This window comes from Bufo bufo, chromosome 10, assembly GCF_905171765.1.
Source record: "Bufo bufo chromosome 10, aBufBuf1.1, whole genome shotgun sequence".
Classification (NCBI taxonomy): Eukaryota; Metazoa; Chordata; class Amphibia; order Anura; family Bufonidae; genus Bufo; species Bufo bufo.
This window is the reverse complement of record NC_053398.1, coordinates 24795488-24819065: the sequence shown is the minus strand read 5'-3', so window position 1 is coordinate 24819065 and position 23578 is coordinate 24795488. Positions and strand designations below refer to the sequence as shown.

At 45.5% G+C, this 23578-nt stretch overlaps 1 protein-coding gene across 4 annotated transcripts; it reads left to right on the top strand.

Annotated features, from left to right (window-relative positions):
- Window positions 1-22990, top strand: DEPDC7 (DEP domain containing 7). Of its 4 annotated transcripts, none has more exons than XM_040410228.1 (9): window positions 1-87; window positions 9210-9621; window positions 11805-11932; window positions 13532-13718; window positions 13896-14113; window positions 16169-16311; window positions 18089-18214; window positions 21198-21276; window positions 22717-22990. In XM_040410228.1, the coding sequence occupies exons 2-9, from the start codon at window positions 9443-9445 to the stop codon at window positions 22929-22931; spliced, it is 1275 nt and encodes a 424-aa protein (XP_040266162.1). In that variant the 5' UTR covers window positions 1-87; window positions 9210-9442; the 3' UTR covers window positions 22932-22990. The 4 variants fall into 4 exon arrangements, with proteins under 4 accessions (XP_040266162.1, XP_040266159.1, XP_040266158.1 ...); XM_040410225.1 differs by lacking the exon at window positions 1-87 and adding an exon at window positions 2541-2650 and having other exon boundaries at window positions 9210-9615; window positions 11799-11932; XM_040410224.1 differs by lacking the exon at window positions 1-87 and adding an exon at window positions 2541-2650.
- The last annotated feature ends 588 nt before the right edge of the window (window positions 22991-23578 follow it).

The following is a 23578-nucleotide window of genomic DNA, read 5'->3' as shown; positions in this document are numbered from 1 at the left end:
TAACCCCTTGAAATGAGACGTGTATAAAGTAATGGAAAAATGAATCCAGCCAGCAAAGGAGACAATATGGAGAATCACAATACATTAGTAAGTGCCTGGTATTAACTTTCTCTACATGATAAATGCTATTTACTGACGTGAGAGGACCCCTTTAATAATTGTCCTCGTCACGGAACGTTCTCATCAAGAGTTAAAGTCCTTGACCGTAAACTCTGCAGCGCAGTGTTTGCCTTATTACTAGGAGTGATTAAGCACAGTGCGGCCGGGCTGTCGTCCGCCAGCGCTCACCTAGCGGAGCTGTCCTTGAGGTGATTGATTCTCTCACTTCTGTTTTTGAAAAAGTTTTTGTTAAAAAGTCAGACTCACATTCCAAGGCAGGAGAAGGCCGTTGTGGGTCCGTTCCGTGCATTGGGGACCGCAATTTGAATGTGTCCGTGATTCTACATGACGGATCTCAATAGGGAAAGCGCAGACGTGAAAGTAGCCTAAGGGCTCATTCACACAAACGTATTTTCTTTCCATTGCTTTTTTTTAGTGCGGCCCGTATGCGGAACCATTCACTTCAATGGGTCCGCAAAAAAACGGAAATGGATCCGTGTGCAATCCGTTTCCGTATGTCCGCATGTCCGTTCCGCAAAAAAGACAGAACAAGTCCTATTCTTGTCTATTTTGCAGACAAGGACAGACATTGTTACAATGGATGCGAAAAAAAACAAAAAACAGATGCAATACGGATGTCACACAGATCATCCGTATTTTTTTTTATGAGGACCATTTCCTGTAGGCAATAGAACTTTTTGAATTTGTTCATCTACTTTTCAAGCAAACATACACTGCAAAGTCTCAAGTAAAAGCTGCAGCAGAAAGGACACGCCCATGAGTTGCAGCAGAAAGGACATGCCCCTGAGCTGCAGAAGAAAGGACACTCCCCCCGAGCTGCAGATAAAGGACACGCCCCCTGAGCTGCAGCTAAAGGACACGCCCCCTGAGCTGCATATAAAGGACACACCCCTGAGCTGCAGCAGAAATGACGTGCCCTGAGCTGCAGCAGAAAGGACACACACCCTGAGCTGCAGCAGAAAGGACGCGCCCCCCTGAGCAGCAGCAGAAAGATGCGCCCCTGAGCTGCAGCAGAAAGGACACTCCCCTTGAGCTGCAGCAGAAAGGACACGCCCCTGAGCTGCAACCGAAAGGACACGCCCCTGAGCTCAGCCGAAAGGACACGCCCCCAGCAGAGCAATGAATGTGGAGATCTCTGGACCCCTGTGAGGTACCGGGCTGGTTCTAGCTTTGTTAGAAAGAGGCTGTCAGGTACTATATGATGTCTCATATATTTTTTACCTTCGTCATGGGATAGTCCCTTTACTCGGCGGGATCCGGCATTTGCTGCAATTAGTACATGGACAGAAGCTGAGCCGGGATAATGACAAGATGATTGGGTCTTCTGCAGTAATACGGCTTGTACAGCACAGTTCAGACTGCTAGGAGATGACAGGTCATGCTGGGATCGCAGGTTGTGCTGGTATGGAGCCTGAACACAGCAGATAACCCCCATCAGGATCCTGATCAGTCTTACAAATGCCATCAGTTGGCATGACGGAACTGCTTGCCGGATCACTCTGCCGCAAGTGCGTTTTGTGTGGATCTGTCATGGACGGATCCGTTCAGATAATACAACCGTCTGCATCCGTTCAGAACGGATCCGTCTTGAACACCATTGAAAGTCAGTGGGGGATGAATCCGTTTTCCATTGTGCCAGATTGTGTCAGAGAAAACGGATCCGTCCCCGTTGACTTACATTGTGCGCCAGGACGGATCCGTTTGGCTCAGTTTCATCAGACGGACACCAAAACGCTGCAGTCGCCTCCAGAGCGGAATGGAGACTGAACTGATGCATTCTGAGCGGATCCTTGTCCATTCAGAATAGATTAGAATGAAAACCGATCCGTTTTGGACCGCGCCCTGAACGGATGCCAAAACGAGCGTGAGCGGAATAGGTCCGGATGCGTTCAGTGAAAAATGTGCGATTTCGCAAGCAAGTTCATTCAGATTTGTATGCGATCTCGTTCAGTTGTTCAGTCTTTATCGCACGGGTGCGATGTGATGTAATGCGTTTTGCGCACACGTGATAAAAAACTGAAGGTTTTCAAACAACATCTCTTAGCAACCATCATTGAAAAACGTACGATTTTCACGTAGCCTCGTTCACATCTATGGGGCCAGCGTTTCGGGAAAATCGCACAATATAGAGCATGCTGCAATTTTCATGCGACGCACAAGTGATGCGTGAAAAACCAACGCTCATGTACACAGCCCCATTGAAATGAATGGGTTCGGCGCCCGCGCGGAATACTCCCCGGTGTGAACGGGGCCTTAGTTTCTAGTATTTTACAGCCATGATGAGGCCGCTCCGGTTCTAGGCTCCATCACAGCTTCTTCTCACACCGGGAACACGTGGTCTCTATGGAGCTCGTGCTTCTTCTATTGATATGATGACGTCACTGGCCCCGCCCCTGCTGTAGTAATAGAGCCACGGACGCCCCGCCTCCCCGCTCAGTCTGGCTGCCTGAGGACGGGATGGCCACGGTGAGGGAGAAAGCGCTGGCTCTGGACCTGCGTGCGGCGTACAGCCCGGGGAACAGACCGCCAGGTACGGCCGGAGCCCGGGGGGGCGCTGGGGGCCTCTGCCTGGGGATGCCCCCTAACGGCGGCTGCGCTTTCTATAGTTCGTAGCTCCATAGAAGTTGCTGGTTGTGTCCAGTGTGTATGTCCAGTATTACAGCTGCCTGTCTGTACTGAAGGACTGCTTTATATGACTGCAGGTAGACTGAAATATTGAAAAAGGAAGAAAAAAATATTATATATATTTTTTTTTATTGAACCACAAGCTTTTTGCACTGGGGGAGATATGTCTTCCAGAAACTTCTGTGACATGTACATAAATATATATATTTTGCAGATCTGTGTCGCTGTTCAAAAACTTGCAGCGCATCTCCTGTTCTGGTTCACATTTTGAGCTAGAATCGTCCTTTTCTACGTATGGGAGTGAGGATCTGTATTTGGCGGATCCATAGTTTACGGACTAAAATACGGATGCGGTCTAGGCTATGAGGCCTGTGTCTGGTGATGCGTACGTCCCGGCAGGGTTCTGTGTGTCGGCGCCGTTTCTCTAATGACGCAAGGAATGTGTTGCCTGTGGCTAATTGCCTCTTTATAGTTAAAAATGTGTAAAAAATAAACTAAAAAAAATTTGGATCATGTCGGAGAAGGTTCCGTAACCTGACTTCACAGACTTGTACCTGTGTACCATGTCATGGTGGTTATAACTAGTGTTGTGGTTTAAGTTCGGCGTCTAAAGTTCGGGTTATCGAAGAATCGCGTTATGGATTCCGCTACCACGGACCAAAATGGAATTTAGAATCCATAACGCGATTCTTCGATAACCCGAACTTTAGACGCCGAACTGAAAGCACAAGTTCACTCAACACTAGTTATAACCATTTCCTTACATTCAGTCCACCGATCTGAACTAGATATACAAAAAAATAATTCAAAAAGTTTCAGTTTTTAGACTTATTTTTACGTTTGTTAGATTTGTATGTGTATCTGCTACAAAAATATTTTTTCATTTATCTTGAGATTTTTTTTTATATTTTACATGTACGGTATATTAATTTTTTATTTTTTTCCTGCCGTGCTCCTTGCGAGGCTCGTGCTGCTCTGTGTTGTCACTGATTGATGACAGCCTTAGTGCTTGAGTAGTTGATGCTTTCGGAGAATAGGCGTCTCATGGTGTCTGTAATGACGGTCACCTATGGCGGTGACCCGGCCTCCCTCGTTAGTTCTGCAGGTTACGCGCTATAGGTATGTGATGCCTCAGCTGCTGGAATGTGACTGGGGCGGCTTTTATAGTTTGCTTTAAGCTGGCTGTGCTCCCTTCCTCTGTGCTGCTGGTGCCTTCCTGTCAGCCCGAGGAGTGCGCTCTCGTATTTAAACAGTAAATTCTTTGGATCGCTCTGTGTAAACCGTCCGGCACCAGGAATTGTCTTTCCATATGGCGCAGACAGCTGATCGGCTTCCATCAGGTCAGTAATGGGAGGCGGCCCTTCCCTTCTATCCATAGGTCTCTTTTCTTTTTTGTTTTAACAGGGGTTCTGCCAAATACCAGTATAGTAAAACCAGTATGAGGGTTTTTAGTGGCGTGTGTTTTTTTTTTTTTTTTTTTTTTTTTTTTTAGCACGTTGTATTTTTTTGCTGAAAAAATGCCAGCTCCAGATGTGAGCCCAAAGTCTATGGAAAATATGAAGGGCAGGAGACACAAGCATTTTTTTTTTTTTTTTTTTTTTAACTATTCTTTTTTTCCTTTTTTTCAGTTTTGGTGTTTTTGACTCTCTGGCTTTTTGTTGTAACGTAGCAGTGCCTTCAGGAAAACCTCATTAATAGGGTTGTCCAGCTTTAAGTGACGACAATCACTAGCTGATCGGTGGCGTCCAATGCAGCACACACCCCAATCAACGGGTGTAATGTTGGTGCCAGAACTATGTGTAGCGCCATCAACATTGTAGTGGACAGTGCTCTTCACTGCAGCACTGCTCCCAATGAACCGCCCACCAATCAGCCAGTGATGTCCTGGCCGTCACTTTACATGGGCCAGTTTTGCAGGTAATTGTCAGGAAGGAAGTTGTTCCTTCCCGACAAGTGCCTGCTCATCAGTGAAGGAGACCCTTACATGCAGCAATCTCCTCCACAGTATGGGGAGCAGTGATCACCGACGCCATGGCTCCTCCCCATACAATCATCATTTCCCAGAGCAGTGTGTTGCGGCTGGCAAACGACTATTTTAGGTACCTACGCAAACGATCCGATTACCTGACGAATTACCGTTTTGCTAGTTCGTTGGGTAATCGGCGGTGCCTTTACACTGCCAGATAATCGCTAACCAGTGTGCATAGGAGTGATTATCTGGCAGATTATCGCCCCGTTTATAGGCTGGACAACCCTTTTAATCAGTAATCCAGAAAATCTAATACAACGTGGAACTGCTTGATACCTGGATGAAAAGGCTACGCAGCATAAGGCCATGTTCACATGAGTCGGGTTTCTGTCTGGATGCATTCTGTTTTGCGTATGCACAGAATCCAGACTGAACCCGGACCATTCCTTTAAGTGGCGGCATGCACATGAGCGTCGTTTTTCACTGACCATCCGTCCATTCAGGACAAATCGCAGCATGTTCCGTCTTTCACCCTTTTTTCACGCAGGTGCATTCAAGGCCCTTGAATGGGTCCGCAATCTGGACGGTGCAGAACGGAGTCGCGGATCGGGAGCACTGCGGAGTGCTTCTGTAGGTTTTCTGTCCGTGCCTCCGCACTGCACAAAATGAGTGCATGCGGATCGTTGGATGTGGATCACGGACCCCATTCAAGTGCACTGGTCTGCGCTTGCGGATGACGGCCACAGTCGGCGCCTGTGCATTGAGGACCGGAAGTAAGCATGCGGACAGACTCTTTTGTGGCCCCATTGAAATAAAAGGTTCAGCAAAATTGCAACCCATAAATACGGTCGTGTGAATAGCATTGTCCTCTATCTTTAGAAGGGAGTGGCGGCGTGCATGCATTTAGGTAGATGAGCAAGAAGGGTTCAGTATGACTACAGTGTTTGTAGTCTGTTACCATGGTGATAAGTCAGAGATGTTACATTGTTACTTCCTAAGGACAGTAAATTTGTGTTCTTTATCTAATAGTCCATTAGAGAATGAGGAATTCTTGACATATGAAGTAAGTCGTGCCGGTCACCGGTCGCGGTGTGAATCGGCTTGCGGTTTTGGGTAAGATATCTGACAATTTGCAGCAATCCGAGGAATGTATTTCAATTGGCGAGTGGCTGGCGGACATGGGCAAACCTCAGGTATTTATTGCATCATGTGAATGTGACCTCGCTCTGTGGAAGTCCAATGTCCGAGTCGTCACCTTTATTATTTACCCGGTTTACTATTATAAGCCGTTCGATGATCCGATCTGGGCGGATATAAAATAGTGCGTTCTTAAAGGGACATGCACTAAATTTAGAAATTCTTGTAGGAATCTGACAAGCAGAATGCATACGTCACCACCTCGTTTTTTGGAAGAGGATGGGACTGTAGATCTGCTGGGTCTCTGTAGGTAGGTCTCATGGGGGAGGTTTCTGATGCAGCAGGCTTCTTCCTGCTCACGGATATGGCACTCACTGCCCGTTCTAGACTCTGGATGCTGCCGTCGGTGTATGACTGCAGAAGCCAGTCTGACTGGGACTGATCTACTGCGCTCTGTGTGGGTGATTTGTCTTGCATTTGAGGGGTCCTGCTATATGGAGAACGCACGGCTGGTTTCTTGTAGAATCCGCACCTCCCCAGGAGTTGTCTGGACTTGCAACTCAAAGGCTGCGATACCAGACACAACCTGTGGCCCGGCGTGCTATAACCCCTTGAGGACATGCCTAATGTCCCACCTTCCAAGAGCCCGAACTTCTTATTTTTATTTAAAATTTTCTATTCACAAAGCATTTAATGCGGTATTTAATTATCCATAGCTTGTATTGGAAAACTGTAATGAAGTTCTTTGTAGGGTGAAATAAAAAACTCAATTTTGCCAAGTTTTTTTGGTAAAGGTTTAGTTTAACACATTAACTGACTTTTTTTTTTTTTTTTCTTTTCACCTTTTTGTTCATTTTTATGGAGGGGCATTGTGACCAAGACAATGCATTTTGGCTATTTTTATTTATTTGCATTATGGCATTCACCGCAGATGAAGGCATCTGTGTTGGTCCCATGTACATATGTGCCCGCATTGCTGAGAACAGTGTTTTAATATGTGCAAATAAGCCTCTAGGAGCAACAGGGGCGTTGCCATTACACCTAGAGGCTCTGCTCTCTCTGCAACTGCCATGCCCTCTGCACTTTAACAGGAACAGACGTGGTGAATGTGATATATTCACTGCAGAGAGCAGAGCTTCTAGGTGTAATGGTAACGCCCCCGTTGCTCCTAGAGGCTCATTTGCATATATTAAAACACTGTTCTCAGCAATGCGAACACATATGAACATGGGACCAAGATAGATGCCTTCAGATGCCAAGCGCACAGGTAACAGGTCAGCCAGTGTCACAGGGACAAATCTGCTGACAGATGTCCTTTGAGGGGAAGTTCACATCAGTTTATTTCTCTGTTCTGATTCGTCAGAGCAGATAAATGTGAGTTTATCCTTGGGGCTCATTCACACGACCGTGTGTGGCCCATGCTGCAGACCGCAATACAAGGACACCGGCCGTGTGGATCCCTTATTGCGACGCGGACCCACTGACTTGAATGAGTCCGCGTTCTGCAATATACAGCAAAAGATAGGACGTCCTACCTTCTGCGGTGCGGAGACACTGCCTCCATTCCACACCATACTGTACCTTGCGGACCCATTCAAGTCAATGGATCTCCATCTGTGATGCGGGATTGACATGGCCGGGGCCCCTGTATTGCGGACCCGCTGTTTGTCATTTGCAGTACAGGCACGGACCGCCTACAGTTGTGCGACTGGGCCCTTAATCTGCAGAATATCACTTCATGCTGCAGTTTTAAACCAAAGATTTCCCTCTTTGCAATAAATACAGTAAAATAAATGGCGATGAGCTGCAATACCAGGCGGGGTCCGTAGACATGAGAGGCGCTGTTCAGTGGAGAAAGCCACCAGGTTCTTATAATTTTAAGCAACCCCTTTTAAAATCCCACCGTGTTCCCGGTGGTGGTCTCGGCATTGGTATATATTCCCTTCAGTCACTTGATATCGTGTAATCGTCCTGAGATTTACTGCTTTTCGTGAATTGGCTTCGTTCTCTGCGGAACAGGGAACTTGACTGTTTTTCTACCAGTAAAAATGTCAGCGGGTAAAATATGGATCTGCCTTGTAGAAATGCAGAAGTGAGGCCGGTATCTCAGGGCTTCTGAGGCGAGGGCAGGTTCTGAAGATGGGATCGCCCACGTGGAGACTATTGCTGTGGTTTATTTCCCATAGGGATGATAAAGTATTGTTCAGTGAGGACATTGGGGTGATTCGTGTCTGCAACTCTCAGCATGTCAGCTGTTGTGGAACTACAACTCCCAGCATGCTGCATTCTCTTGCATGGGCTTTCTTAAAACAGCTAGGCAAGTGTGCATGCCAGACGAGACAGTCTAATGGTGTGGCCTATTAGAATAGACGTGGCTTAATATGCGACTGCGTTCCCAAATTTAGGTGCGAATAATAGGTGTTATTAACTTGGACTAGACTAGGTGTCTGCAACCTTTCAGCACTCCAGCTGTTGTAGAACTACAACTCCCAGCGTGCTCTTTCTCCAGTATGGGATCTTTTGAGAACACCTTAGTAAGGGCTCATGCACACGGCCACAGCCTGCATACACACACTAACACCAGCTGTGTGCACCCCGCATCATGGATGCGGACCCATTCCCTTGAATAGGTCCGCAATACGGTAGATGCGTTTCGGCACGGATTGGAAGCACTCCGTAGTTTTTTTGTCTGTGCCTCTGCATGCACTACTTTTTTGTGGTGCGGACAGTCAGATGCGGATCGCAGACCGCATTCAAGTGAATGGGTCTGCTAACCGCCCACGGCGGCCCCACGGTCGGTGCCCATGCATTGCGGCAATATGCGGTCTGCAGCACGGGCTTGGCCAGCACGAGGTTGTGTGCATAAGCCTTAAGCGTGCATGCCGGGCTAAAGGTGCGCCAGATTTATCATACAGTATCGGCCAGTTTCATAAATCTGGCGCATTTCTAGACGGTCTAGTCTAAAGGTCCATTCACATGGCATATTTTGGCACAGGCACCAATACTGAAGTTTTGCAGGGGGACGCATGGTTTACGCAGGAGCAGACTAAAGCCACAGCTGCGCTAAGAACGGACTTGCCACCACTTTGCGATCCTCAGCGCTGCCTCCCATTAAAATGAGTGGGTAGCAGAAACCCGTGCAGGGGAAAAACGGAAGGGGACGCAGCGCTACACAAGAGCCGCATCTTCTTTCTCTGAATTGGTGGGGGTCAGATGTTGGATGCCCCTTCCCTCTCCAGACCAACACACTGATCATTTCCTATTGATGTGATCTAGGCTTCCAGTGAATTTGTCTCCCATCTGTATATTTGATTCTGTGCCTTCAGTTTGCATTTTCTCTTGTTCTTCCCCCCTCCAGGTCCAAACTTGAGCAACAAGCCTTTCAGAGCCACATACATCTGGAGCAACATCATCCATGCCCTTCACACCCAGGTAGAAGTGAAGAAGAGGAGGCACCACCTGAGGTCTCACCCGGACTGCTTCATCGGCTCAGATGCCGTGGACGTTATATTTGCCCATCTGGTGCAGCATAAGTATTTTGGGGATGCAGAGATCTCCCGCTCCAAAGTGGTGCGTGTGTGCCAGGCTATCATGGACTGTAAAGTGTTCGAGTCGGTGCTGACCACGTGTATGTTTGGGAAGGAGAAGAAGCGATCGGTCTTTGAGGACAGCAGCTGCAGCCTGTACAGGTTTCTCAACGCGCCCAGCCATCCAGCTGGAATGATTGACAAGGACAATGGGCACTGTACTCCGCAGAGATATACGGGAAGGTAAGGCAGGTCATGGTCTCCTTCTGATATGGCATAGTGGTCGTAGGACACTGGCGGTGAAGGAGCAAGGACACTAATGGTGAAGGAGCATGTTATAACTGCAAAGACTGGTATAACTGCCTTCTGTAAGTTGAGTTTCAGTTATAGGAATGCTCAATCCCTGGCAGCTGCTCCAAAGCTTGGGGTCTACATTAGAGCAGTTTGCCCATAGTGGGTTGTCCAGGATTGGTAAAGTAGTCTTTCATCTAGGAACTTCATCTTACTATAGGTAGGGTCTGGTATTGCCGCTCGACTACAGTGAAGTGAATGGAACAAAGCTGAAATGGGCAACCTGTGGATAAGTGTGGCGCCATGTTTGAGGCGGTGTGGCCATGTCTTTTTGTACTCTGGTCTAATGCACTTGATATAGGTTGCCTTCTCTGGAGACCAGGGTTGCACTGATGACCGTTCTAGGTATTGTGCTGGCAGATTTCTAAAATAACATATGACTTGTGGACGTCCTAAAACCACTTTAATGGCAGCCAAAAGTCTCACAAAGATCATCGCTGTGAGAATGCCAGCAGCAGGAGGAGCGGAGCACTGTGTTGGCCATTACATTAAATTTTTTACCCCAGATTAGATCTGAATGGAGACTTGGCACCGGGTTTGTTTCTATTGTGTTAAAATTCCATCATGGCAGTATGCCCATAGCAAGCAATGGCAGCTGAAATGGAGACCGGTTGTGATCAGGCGCTCAACATTTTTGGAGTCGCCCAACCTGTTCTCAATCCCAGTTACTAAGTGCAAACCTCAGATCTCAATGCTTTGCAGTTTTTGGAGCGTTGAAATGGAGTGGTCTACAGCTGGCAGATGAGATTCAGGGACTTGGCCACCACGTAGGACATCTACCTAGGACCACAGTTAAAATAAAATACTCCTTTTGCTGTGCCCCATTGCTAGTACCCTTCCAACTATTGCTATTGCAAGGACCCTCCAATTAAAACTAAGATGTATTGTGCCTTCTGCGATGTGTGGCAGGAGGACCCGTAGTACAAAGCTTGGTGGGAGAGTAGAATGCCTTCTTTTGGGTGTGGGAGTTCTCACCGGTTTCTCCTGCACTCGGTGTCCTTTTTAGTGTCTTTGACTTGTTTTCATGAACAAGTCTAGTTGATAAAGGTTGCACTGGTATCTCTCCATCCCAGTCTGGCATGGTGTGTGTGCGATCCAGTTTAGGCGGTTTTACTGGTCTTTTCTGAAGCTTGTTGGTGTTCAGCTGAAAACTAGATGACCTCTAAGTAGTTTGTATTTTACACAGCGACCTCCTTCCAGGACTGGGCTGCTGTCTACAGCTTAAACTCTTAAGAAGACAAACTACTTGTCTTACTAGCGCTCAATGCACAGAACTATGTCAATGTGTGAATGTTCATGTAAATACCAACCATTTAGCATTATTGGCCACCAAAATTGCCCTCTGGAGGCTTGTGGGAAGTGGCTATCATGTCGTGGCTATAATCTGCTGGTAGCGGGAGGGATCAAATGATTGGGCACATATGGAAGACGTAGAGGTGGTATAACTCTTATTGAAGCTCATATGCCCCAATATAACCTGTGCAGGTGAATGCGACCAGATGTCATCAGTAGGAAGAAGCTGGATCTTTGCACGCTAGAAATAATCCTTAAGTACTGGCTACCCTGCATACTTGGATGTGTATCTTTGTGAAAACCCACCTCTGATCAGTTTCGGGTGTAGATCCACAATTCTGTGATGTTTGTTTATAGGGGTTGAGTTTCCATTCTTATACAGAGCTCCATATCCTGTACTTCTCCTTGCAAGTCCATAAATGATTAAATTCTTGCTGCACGCAGTCGCCACTAGGGGGAGCTTACCGAAGATTAACTGATACAGCTCTCATAAGACTCCATAGCTTTATGGAAGATGGACCAGTAATCACTCCGTGTAGGTCCTGTAGCTGTGCACTTTGATCTCTACCCTCAGAGGCTCTCCAATTAGCTTATCAGATATTAGTGGGGTGTACGAACAAGCCTCCGTATGGTTTAAGGGGGAAATGGAAGGCAGGGACAGTTTTTGATCAGCATCCACAGCATAGTCATACCGTGTTGTACAGTAGACCGCCTGTGACCTTTATACTTGATGTGACCTTGCTGCCTTGTTTGTATTGTAACCTGTAATATATCATTGGCAGGCATGAACAGGCTGTCTTCCAGTCCTCTCACCTCCAGTCACAGAACTTGGAAGATCTTTGGGCTAACCTCAGTTTGACTCCTGCTGACCCAACACAGATGAATCTCCCAATGGACCTACCTCCCAAAGGTGAGTTTGACGGTTACATGATTCCGTTTTGCAGAGTGTCAAGTCTTTATATGTTATGGTAGGGCTAAAAACGCTAAAGAGAACCTGGCGCAATCTCTACACCAGATCTCCCATGGGTGTGAAGAGATGTAGGTAAGCGCACAAACTGGTACAGTGACCAAGGCAACCTTATGGTTCCCAAAAGTCTCAGAGTTCCTATTCAGATAGGGCCTGCACATTGGACTCCTCGGACAATGCATGTATGGTTGGTAAAGTTCTATGGGGCGTCCATGAGCATGCTTGTCCACCACGTCCTACAACTCTTAATCCACCATGGGTATGCTGGTGACAAGGGTGTGGTCACTGGGGGGGTATCGACATCTCTCTATCACAAAGTGATCCTCTATTAATCTGCAAATTGAGCACTTTTGCCCACAAATATTCCAGATTATCAGACGAAGCATAGGAGTATATCTAACATTTGCTAGAACTCAGCCCATCACTAAAGGATTATTAAGAATTCCGTCTTAATACAACGGTTTATGGGTTTGGTCATCAGTGCTGCTCAAGAGTTAATACTGTACTCGTTTAATAAAGAATTTAAAGATCCTTAAACATTTGCCCCTAAGGCGAATCTCTTGCCAGACGAGTAACAAACACTTCTATTGAAGGAGGCACAGTTTAAAGCATTGTTCACTTCTCGTTGTCACGTTCATTATAAAGTATAATGACAACCTCAGTGTCCGATGAATGGGTTTCTTATATGTAATCTTATTCCATTTACTGACGGATAACTTCTGGATTTACAATTTTAAAAGGAAAACCTTTTTGTAACAATGGTGTTAATTGTCGTGTGTACATTGACTATAAATGGACACTAGATCCTCGATTGGCCTTCTCTAAATTTCTATAAATATTCCCGGATCGTCCCTTTTATCTGTTTAGTCCTTTCCACTTGATTTGTACAGTGTCTATAGTAGATTTGTGCTTTGATGGGACATTTGGGAATTTTTAGATCTAATGCTGGCCACACATTACATTAGACCACTGTCTGGTGAACCTAGTTCGGTGGTACCAGCTGACCATCTAATGGGTGTAGTAGGGGCCTCACCATTCTCCCTGACGGTGAATGTTGGGCCATGAATGTTTTTTGTCTGGACTTCCACATGCCCGATCCTTTTATTCAGATGACAAACTGCCACCAGAGCTTTTGAAAACCTGCACAAACACGTGAGGAACATATAAACTTCATGCGGGTGTCCTTTAGTAGAGTTGCATTCCAGCCAAACACAAATCCAGCCATTTTCCCTAACTTGAGTTTAGGACCCATTCAGACATCTGGGGTCGATTTTTTTTTTTTTTTTTTTTGGGCATGTCCTCACTAGACCATAGATTTAATGAGCTGCACTCACAGAATTATAGAGCTCTGATTGGGAGTTTGGTTCATTAAACTGTAGGACCGGACACGTGTCCTTAATCTAGACCCGTGAATCTGACCTTGATGGTGTCCTGTTAGAATCTGGGCAAGAACCAAGTTACCAATCTTAGAAGCTCTACTATGAAGGACTTTTTGCACTTTTAGGTCAAGGTGATTCACGTGTTTTTTCATCCCTTTTTTAGTTCTCACTGAAGTCTGGCAGGAACAGACCATACGTAGGCTTCTTCAGCTGGTAGATCTGCCGGTGTTGGATTCCCTCTTGGATAATACCCCTTCAGTACAGAAGCCACAGTCTTCGAAGAGTGAGGAGCTGATCATAACCAGTCAGTACCTGGACAGGGAGATTCTCAAGGCGTTCAGTGACTCTCAGTAAGTGAAATAATGTGTACCTAGGATGAGCTGAACCATTGCTAGAAAAAAAACTGGTTTTCTACTGGTCTTTTTATTCTACTAGGAAAAGATATGAAGCAACCATGCGTAGACTAGAGGATTAACTGCCATATTGTCCATCCAGTATTTTTGACCTATTTTTGTCATTTGTTGTAGGGCAGATGAATGGGTTTCTGCCGCGGTCGATTGCTTGGAGTTTCTTCCCGATCACATAGTGGTAGAATTGAGCAGAAATCTTCCAGAGCATCAAGGCAAAGATGGATCATGGAAACTACTCCTGTTTGAGACCTTGAGCAAGTACTACAGCCAGACCCGAGTTCCCTTGGTCACTAACCCATTTTTTGACATTCACACGGGGATTGCTGAGCTCTTAGGTGAGTTGACCTGTACAACACATTGCAAATTAACCCTTCTGGTTGGGCTATGCCCTATTACTGTATATGTGAAGAATTCCTTGTCTTGCTAGGAGTTACTTTAGCAGCTTTTGTTTCCAGGCGTACAGCACTGCAGTTTTAATTACTTTAAAGGGGTTTCTGACATATAAAAATTGGGGTAGCAGTAGTAATATCTCACAATTTCTTACTCGCACCTGCTCTGTGTAGATGAACGAGGACCATCTCTGGTGGGACCAAAGAAACCCAGTCTGGCGCTGTATACTTTAGAAGTAAGCCTGTCTATGGCCTGGTCAGGGTCACCTTTAAACAATATGGGGGTGGGTTCATTTTATTATATATATATATATATATATTTCATTCTTCAGTCATTTTGAGGTAACCGCTGCAGCTTCGAAACCTTGACGTGACTAGAAGTTGAGCAATTTGTGAACAAGTATTTTCCGTGCTGTGCAGGTGAAGGGTTTACAGTACATTAGGAGTCTGTTAAGATAAGCTGCGGTAGATAAGGCTGAGCAGCAGGGAACATAGTTCTGTGTTGACCATACAACATCTACCGTGTGCAAGTCTTGATGTGAATATTTACTCCTCCAGCCATCCCAAAATAGAACACCCCATTAGTTACTCTTGACCTCGCTGAGCTTTCTTTCATGGTGGTATCCTTAACTTCCTTGTTAAATCTGACAAATTTGAGATTTGTTCTTGGCCAAAGTGTTGGTATCTCCTTTCTAATCACCCTTAGGCCTCCTGCACACCACCGTAGGTGTCCCGTTGCCGTATTGCATTTGCGGATCCGCAATGCACGGGCACCTTTCCGTGTGCATTCCGCATCACGGATGTGGACCCATTCACTTCAATGGGTCCGGAGATGCGGAACGGAAGCATGGGACGGAACCCTACAGGAGCACTACGGAGTGCTTCCGTGGGGTTTCGTCCTGTACTTCCGTTCTGCAAAAAGATAGCACATGTCCTATCTTTTTGCGGAGCGGCCGGATCGCAGACTCATTAAAGTGAAGGGGTCCGCGATCTGCTGCGGCTGCCCCACGGACGGTGTTCGTGCATTGCCACAGGGCATACACGTTCGTGTGCAGGAGGCCTTAGCAGTTTTTCCAGTGGTCATTGGCATTGCCAGTCCTCGGACAGCCATGCAAACTCGCGTCTTCCAAACATATGTTCTGCAGCGCGGCACAGATTGTCTCAGTGCCTTATGGGGCACACAATTTACGTTTCTGGGCTCCAAAACCTGCACATACTGGGGCCAGTTTCTTTCCAAAGCAACTAACCTATAATTATGTTCTTGGAGTGTGAGTGCAAAATGGAGTTACCCAGTAAAATCCCTCAACATGTAGATGTTGACATTGTTGGATTCAGTCCCATTGCTGCTAACTCCTGAGCCAATATGGTATCCTTTAGCTGCTTTCAGCCCCCAGACATCAGGTTGACCACCAGTGGTCAAAACTTTAGACTGTAGTAATGAGCCTGAACAAGACTCCTGTCTTGTCTTGGAGTAATGCCTCATGCCCACGGCCGTTGGGCAGCCGTGGGTGTGTTGCGGGTCGGCAATCCGCGGCCACTGGCTGTGTGTACGCTGTATCACGGATGCGTATCCATTCACTTGAATGGGTCCGCAATTCCAGAGATGCAGAATGCAACACCGGAAGCACTATGGAGTGCTTCCGTGGTGGTTCTTTCTGTGGTTCCGCACCATGGACCCATTCAAGTTGAATGGGTCTGGCCCGCTGCACGGATGTTGCATGTGGATTGGGGACCGCAATTGCCGGCCCCAATGCATGGAACGGCCGCACAGCGGCTGTGTGCCTGAGGCCTAACAAGTATGGGCTTGTGATCAGTGTCTTGACACTTTTTTAGGGTTTCTGTCAACGTCATGGTCTGTCGGGACGGCTGTAATACATGATCAGGCCTGTTGGTTCCTGTATGTTCAATAATTTAAAATGACTTGTACAGTAATGATGGCCTTTAGCTCACTGTGCATGACCCAACCCAATATAGCAACTGTATCATGTTTATTGCTTGTAGTGAATGGGAAGACCGAACCAGCACTGGAAGCCACACAGTTGTGCTTGAAGCTCCTAGATTCCCAAAATCGTGAAGAATTTCGCCGGCTCCTCTATTTCATAGCAGTTGCTGCAGAACCTTCAGAGTTTAGACTCCATGAAGAGGTAAAACGTAGTATGCGAAGTGTAACTTGGTATAAATTGATTTATTTCTGTTAGCATTTTGCTGTGACTTCTGAAGTGCCCCAACCTCTAGGTGCACCACTATGGCTGTGTCCTCTTATCAGATCTCGCCCCCATCGAGTCTGTCTGTCCCAACAACAACCTTGGCTGAACTACAGGTCCGAGATGAAAGGACTTGGAATGACCACAGGAGGATATCCTGCATCCTTCTGACCATTACCATGAGCGGTGGCCTGTATCGCAGCAAAGAGGTGCCACCCAGTATTAGGGCTCATGCACAAAATATGGGTGATGTCGTGTGCATTCCGTATCTTGCTGAACAGAACAGCTGTCCCCTAATAGAACAGTCCGATCCTTGTCTGTAATGCGGACAATAATGGGACATAATTTTTTATTTTTTTTTAAGGGGGGGGGGGGGGGCCACATTGAAATGTATGGTTCCGCATATGGTCTGCAAAAAAAAGGAACGGACACTGAAATAAAATAAGTTCGTGTGCGTGAGCCCTTAATATGACCCTGCCTCATCATATATCCTGCTGTAGAACCCAAAATAGTGCCCCACCTTGCTTTTGTGATCATTGACCAGGCACCATTAGAAGTTTTATATATTCAGTCTGTGCTCAGTTGTTACATTTTCCAGGTATTCTCTTTGTATTCAAGTACTGTATTTTATCCTGCAATTAATTAATGGGGTTGTCTCACCTTGGACATTGTGGGCATATCGCTAGAATATGCCCCCCAATGTCTACTAGGTGCAGGTCCCACCTTTGGGACCACACCTGTCCTCATAACGGAGCGCACAAAGTGACGGAGGTGCACCATGCATGCTCTTTGATGGGGTTTATGGAAATGGCCGAGCCAGCGCTCGTCTATTTACGGTAGAAATTAACGGATGGTGGCCGTGCATGTGTGGTATGCTCGTGTCACTTTGCGGGCTCTGTTCTAAGGATCAGACATTGGGGGGCATATCCTTGCCCCAATGTCCAACATAAGACAACCCCTTTTAAGACCTGAGTAGGTTTGTCAAACTGGTGTAAAGGAAAACGGGCTTAGTTGCCGATAGAAACCGATCAGATTTCACCTTTCATTTTCCAGAGGAGCTCTTAGTTTTCCTTTGCACCAATTTTGATTTATCCCTTGGTCTTTTGGGAATAGCTCTTTAAATCCTGACATTCTGGCTACCACTAGAGAAAATGTACTGCACATTGATTTATTGAGCCTGTCACCACTAGAGGGAGCTTACTGCATGGTGGTTTGGCTCCTTGTATGCAGTCAGCTCCTGAGCTCCCTCTAGTGGCAGCAGCAGGCAGCTAGAATGTCATAATAATAATCTTTATGCGCCAACATATTACGCAGCACTCTACAATCAGAGGGTCCATGTGTAAACAAAATCATGCATTTGCATAACAAACAAGTAAATTAAAACAAGTGCAATGAGGGTCCTGAGCTGACAATCGATGAGGAAGGTTTTATTGGTCTATGCACGAGTTTGGAGCTCTGGCACAGAACGCTGAACCCATTTAGGTTACAGGAGTGGGCAGATCAGCCAAATACATGACTGCTTAATTTCTTTCACCTGTATGCAGTTGATGTGGTGACTAATAAATAGTTTGGCTCTGTGCAGTGACGGGTTGCCTGACGCTTTACATAACACGCTTGCCTGTCACTGAAATATGTAAGAAATGTATGTGCTGGATGTTGGGCCTGAAGGGCAGTGGTGACGTGAGTAACGACTTGTGTGTTTTTACTTGAATTTTAGAGCGATAACAGAATGACCGTTAAAAGGAAATTCTCCAAAGCCATCGTAAATAACAAAAACCTCTCCAAAGGGAAATGTGATCTTCTGGTGCTCTTCCTCTTGGACCACCATAAGGATGTCTTCAAGGTATCTAGAGAGATGTATTTTATGGGTTGGATGAACTATAGCAAAATGCATATAAGTAATGTATACTTGGGCTGCTTTCACATCTGTGTTTTTGCTGGATCCAGCAGGGGTCATCAAAAACTCCTTTGATACAAGCATTTGCATCCGGTTTTATTATCTCTAAAATAAACAGATGGATCCGGGACTAAAACAATTGTAAGTCAATGGCGCAGAACTTTTTTTTATTTTCATTTTTTTCGGACAGATCATGGACCCATTCAAGTTGAATGGGTCTCGATCCCTCCCAGCCTCCGCACGGACGTTGCCCGTGCATTGGGGACCGCAAATTGAGGTCCCCAATGCACGCAACGGCCGTGTGCATAAGGCCTTGCATTGTATTTCATCCCGGATCCAGTTTGCTCCGCATCCCACGACAGCATTTTTCTGTCCGGTATGGGAACTCTCAACCAAACGGAACGGCGTACATTCTGGTGCGCTCAGTTCAGTTCTGTCCCCTTTGACAATGAATGGTGACAAGACTGAAGAGTGTATTCCTCCAGTTTTGAAATCCTTTGCTGGATCTCTAATACCGGAAGGGAAAACGCAGATGTGAAAGTAGCCTAAGCCTGGAATAAGATCAAAAAATAAAGAGCGCAGACATAAGGGGACTCCCAGCAAACCAAGAACTTAAACACGGTTAGGTTGCTCACCTACTGGTATTAGCATAAAATCAGAGGTTCGCTAGCTGGACGTGGTCATCCGCGTCAGGATGGAAATTGTCAAGGTCTGAAGATGAAGAAGAGGTGAAATATAGAAGATGAACAGGAGACCTTTTTCCAGCGTTTCCTCTAAAAAAAATAAAAAAAAATCAAACTTTATTGGAAATCCAAACAAAATATAAATGAAAGTATGTAAATAAGCAAGGTGTGGTCCGCACAAGATGATTCAGAAACTGGCGCCAAGAGAAATGGGGGCAGAGATTGGCAAATTGGAATGTAGTAAACTAAAATACATCAAATCATAATGTACAATTGGTCATTGAATGCATGGTTTCGATGATATGATCACAAATTTAAGGAAAGTGGCTGCCTAGGTAACAGGACGCGGTCTTGCAGGCGCTCTCAGAGTTTGTAGGAACCGGAATATGTCTGGGAGGCGCTGGATGCTACAGCTCATGTGCATGCGCCCCCATCACATTACAGGAAGGGACAAAGACAACAGGAGTATTAATATAAATAATGGAAAACAATAACCTAGATAAAATATTTTTTTACCCTTAGGGAGGGCCCTATAATTACTGTTATTAGTAGCTTGGTGTCATGCAAAGATTTAACCCCTCCAGAACCTGTCTTACAAGGAGAACCGACTCTAATCACATTTGTTGTGAACATTAGGGTGCACCGTTGGAGCAGGACTAGCGCCTTTTTTCTTTAGTTACTCTTCCCTCTTTCACCTGTTTTTAACTAACAGGCGGTACACTAACAGGCGGTACACTAACAGGCGGCCACCTTCCTCCGCTGATCATTTTGTGATTGATTACAATTCAGCAGTTTCTGTCCCCTATTGAAGTGGTCTCTCTAAGCGTTTGCATTATAGGTGCGGATCCGTCTGCAGATACCAGACGGATCCGCACCTAAACGCAGGTGTGAAAGTAGCCTAAACCCCTTTTGAAACTGTCCACTGTTCCTGCTGCGACCACGTCCTGAGGAAGTCTATTCCACAGATTCACAGTTCTTACAGTAAAGAAGTTTTGATGCTTCTGGAGACTGAACTTTTTCTTCTCCGGTCGGAGGCAGAGCCCCCTCGTCTTTTTAATTTTATAATATATTATGTGTATGTATATAATTAAGGCTACTTTCACACTTGCGGCAGAGTGATCCAGCAAGCAGTTCCGTCGCTGGAACTACCTGCTGGATCCGGCAAAACGTATGCCAACTGATGGCATTTGTAAGACTGATCAGGATCCTGGTCAGTCTTAAAAATGCATTTGAAATGCCGAATCAGTCTTTCCGGTGTCATCCGGCAAAACGGATCCAGCATTTATTTATTTTTCACTTTTTTTTTTTTTTTTTTCGGTCTGCGCAGGAAGGACTGATCCGGTATTTTGAATGCCAAATTCAGCACTAATACATTCCTATGGAAAAAAAATGCTGGATCCGGCATTCAGGCAAGTCTTCCGTTTTTTTGGCCGGAGATAAAAACCGTAGCATGCTGCGGTATTGTCTCCATCCTGAAAAGTCAAAAAGACTGATCTGAAGACATCCTGATGCAACGGATTGCTCTCCATTCAGAATGCATGGGGATAAAACTCATCAGTCCTTTTCCGGCATTGAGCCCTTTTGACGGGAACTCTGTGCCGGAAAAGGAAAACGCAAGTGTGCAAGTCCCCATAGCCATATATCTAAAGGAGCAGTTTCCTGGCATGTGGCCCACACGTTGCTTTTACTTATGTTTTGATTTTTATTTTGTTTGGATTTTATTTCCCTTAAAAAAAAGAAATTTAACTTTATTGGAAGCCCCTGAAAAAGGACTTGTGTCCATCTTCTTCTACATTGGAATAACAAATGTCCTTTTACCTTCTGACCTACCTATTCATTGTGGTATCAAATTGCTTGAAGGGTTTGTCAAAAGAGTTCCATTTTATTGTTGCTCCCATAGAACCTCTTTAACCCCGGGCTTTCCCCCCTACAGACATCTTCACTATTTGGGACACTTTAGGTCTGTTTTATGGATCCTGGTAATCCCAGATCTCTAATATTCTGGTAATGCATAAATATGGAGGAGCATTAGGCGCACAGCCGCCTACAAACTGCAGCTTTAGTCATAAGTCATGGGCGGAAATGTTCTTTGCAAAATGTAATAACCATTGATTCCCAGCACACGTCTAGCACCGGTCAGTAGATGCTGATCTCCCTTGTTACTGTTCTGCCGCCACGTCTGTGCTCCTTTCCAGTGACTGCTCGTGTGTGTAATGACTGCAGCCATTGTTTCCTTCTTTCTAAAGATCCCTGGGTCCCTGCACAAGATGGTCAGCGATAAACTTGCAGCCATACAACAAGGGAGAGACCCAGACAAAGACGCAGGTAAATATATTCCTACATGCGCTTCTCTGCCCTGAGAACAAAGGGATTAAAATTCAGCATGCCCGCTCCTTTTTACGACCTCTACGGGGTTGCGTTGGAGCCCAGTACAATATTGCATGTAATGTATTCCTTTGGGGGTTGCATGACACTTCTTCTTTTTTCTTCTTTTTTTTTTTTTGGGCAATTTTGTTGTCCCATTGGTGTACATAATGCAGATTGCAAAAGTCTCTAAAATTTAGATTTTTTTTATGGTCCACCATCGCTGAAGATCAAGGGACTTGCTTAGCTGGCATAGGTCATGGAGTAAGTGCCTATGTGAATCCGTATATTGTATATGCAACTATTTTCTGCCCTGTCTGTATGTAAATTTTTCTTTGAAAACTTAATAAACAGTTTAAAATCTCAAAAATTTGGGGTTTTGTTGGGATTACCATAAATAAAATAGTTTTATTAAAATGTTATCACAATTGTGTAGCGTTTCAAGCCGACCTGTCCCCTCTTCTGACAGGCCAGTTTTAGTAAGTACCGGTACTTGCATCCCCCCCACCATGTAGTAATTCTGGAGCATCTATTCTTAGGACTCTCCTGTATTGTTCCTACTAGAAGTTTACATATTGCCAGCAGTCTGCAGTAAAAGTACAGATGGGTGATACCAGTAGTGGGTGTCTCTGTCCAATCAGTGCTGCTGTTGTCATACTGTGCAGGGACACACCCCCAACTGGTAACACTCATCTGTACCTTTACGGCAAACTGCTAGCAATTCATTCATAACTTCTAGCAGGAATAATAATTCTAGTCTTTTAGCAACTGCTTGTATACCTCATGTAATAACAATGCTTAAGTATTTATATTATTCCTGCTAGAAGTTTTGAATAATTAGCAGTTTGCAGTGAAGGTCCAGATGGGTTACCAGCTGGGGGGGGGGGGGGTCCCTACTGAGTCTGACACTGGTAGCATTGATTGGGTAATACCAGGCTGTGTAGGGACACCTCCAACTGGTAACGCCCATCTTCCAACAGGAATAATAGAGGAAAGGCACATCAGTCATAAGAATAAAAATGTATTACATGTAAATTTATTACATGGGGAATCCAAGTAATTACTAAGACGTGTCAGGAGAAGTGACCGGTCCACTTTAATATTTTTACCTTTGAAAAGAATCTAAGTAGTTGTAGAGCTGCATCCTTAGACTATTTGATTGGAGGGTGTCCTGATTCTAGAATCCTGGTGATCTTCACAGAAAGCTAGCGACAAGTGTTCAGTTTCCCTGCAGTGCCCCCACAGGCAAAATGAAGTATTGCGGTTTCCCATTTAAAGCAATGGGCTGTTTGCTGTTTAGACTTGTCGGGTCCCCCAGAGAGGTTCTCGCTCTAGCTGCCCTCCTTTACAGAATTCCTCAGTCTGTGTGCGTTTTCGGTAAAATTCTCCTTTCGCTCCCAGGTTACTCCTTCTGCCAGAGGGTTGACAAAAGTGAGTTTGACAGAACCGCGCGGCAAACGACTCGGACTGAGCTCTGGACTTTACTGAAAACCATCTACGAGAACGATAAACTTTCCCCCAAAGAGAAGAAACGCCTGTTGGGTCAGTTCTATAAAAGTCACCCGGATATTTTCATTCAGTTTTTTGGGGACAAAGTGAGCGCTGTGTATATGTAAAAAAAAAGTTTGTAAATGGTTAATATGATGTAAATGTAAAGTGTTAATATTGTATATGTTTCTAACAGTCTATTTTGCTTGTTAATAAAAAGTTCCACTTTTCTTGCATGTTGGGTGCAGTATTGACGGAGCAGCCACCAGTGATGAATGCGGCGGTGCTGGCGCTACTTATGCAGGAGCTTGGGACCTGGTTTTAGGGTGGTGCTGTTTATGGATCTTGGCTTTTTAGATAAACTATCAATATGTATCCCCCCGAAATGAATACTGGATTCTTATTGGCAGATATCCTGCTTAACGGATCCTTAAAGGGGTTCTCTCACTTCAGTAAGTGGCATCTATCATGTAGATAGTTAATACAAGGCCCTTACTAATGTATTGTGATTGTCCATATTGCCTCCTTTGCTGGCTGGATTCATTTTTCCATCACATTATATATTGCTTGTTTCCATGGTTACAACTCCTTGCAATCCATCAGTGGTGGTCGCTTGCACAGTATAGGAAATGGCGTCAGTCTCTCTGGTGGCTGGGAGCACATAGGCCAGTGCTTTTTCCTATATAGTGCAAGCATGACCACCACTGATGGATAGCAGGGTGGTCTGTAACCATGGAAAACTAGCAGTGTATAATGTGATGGAAAAATGAATCCA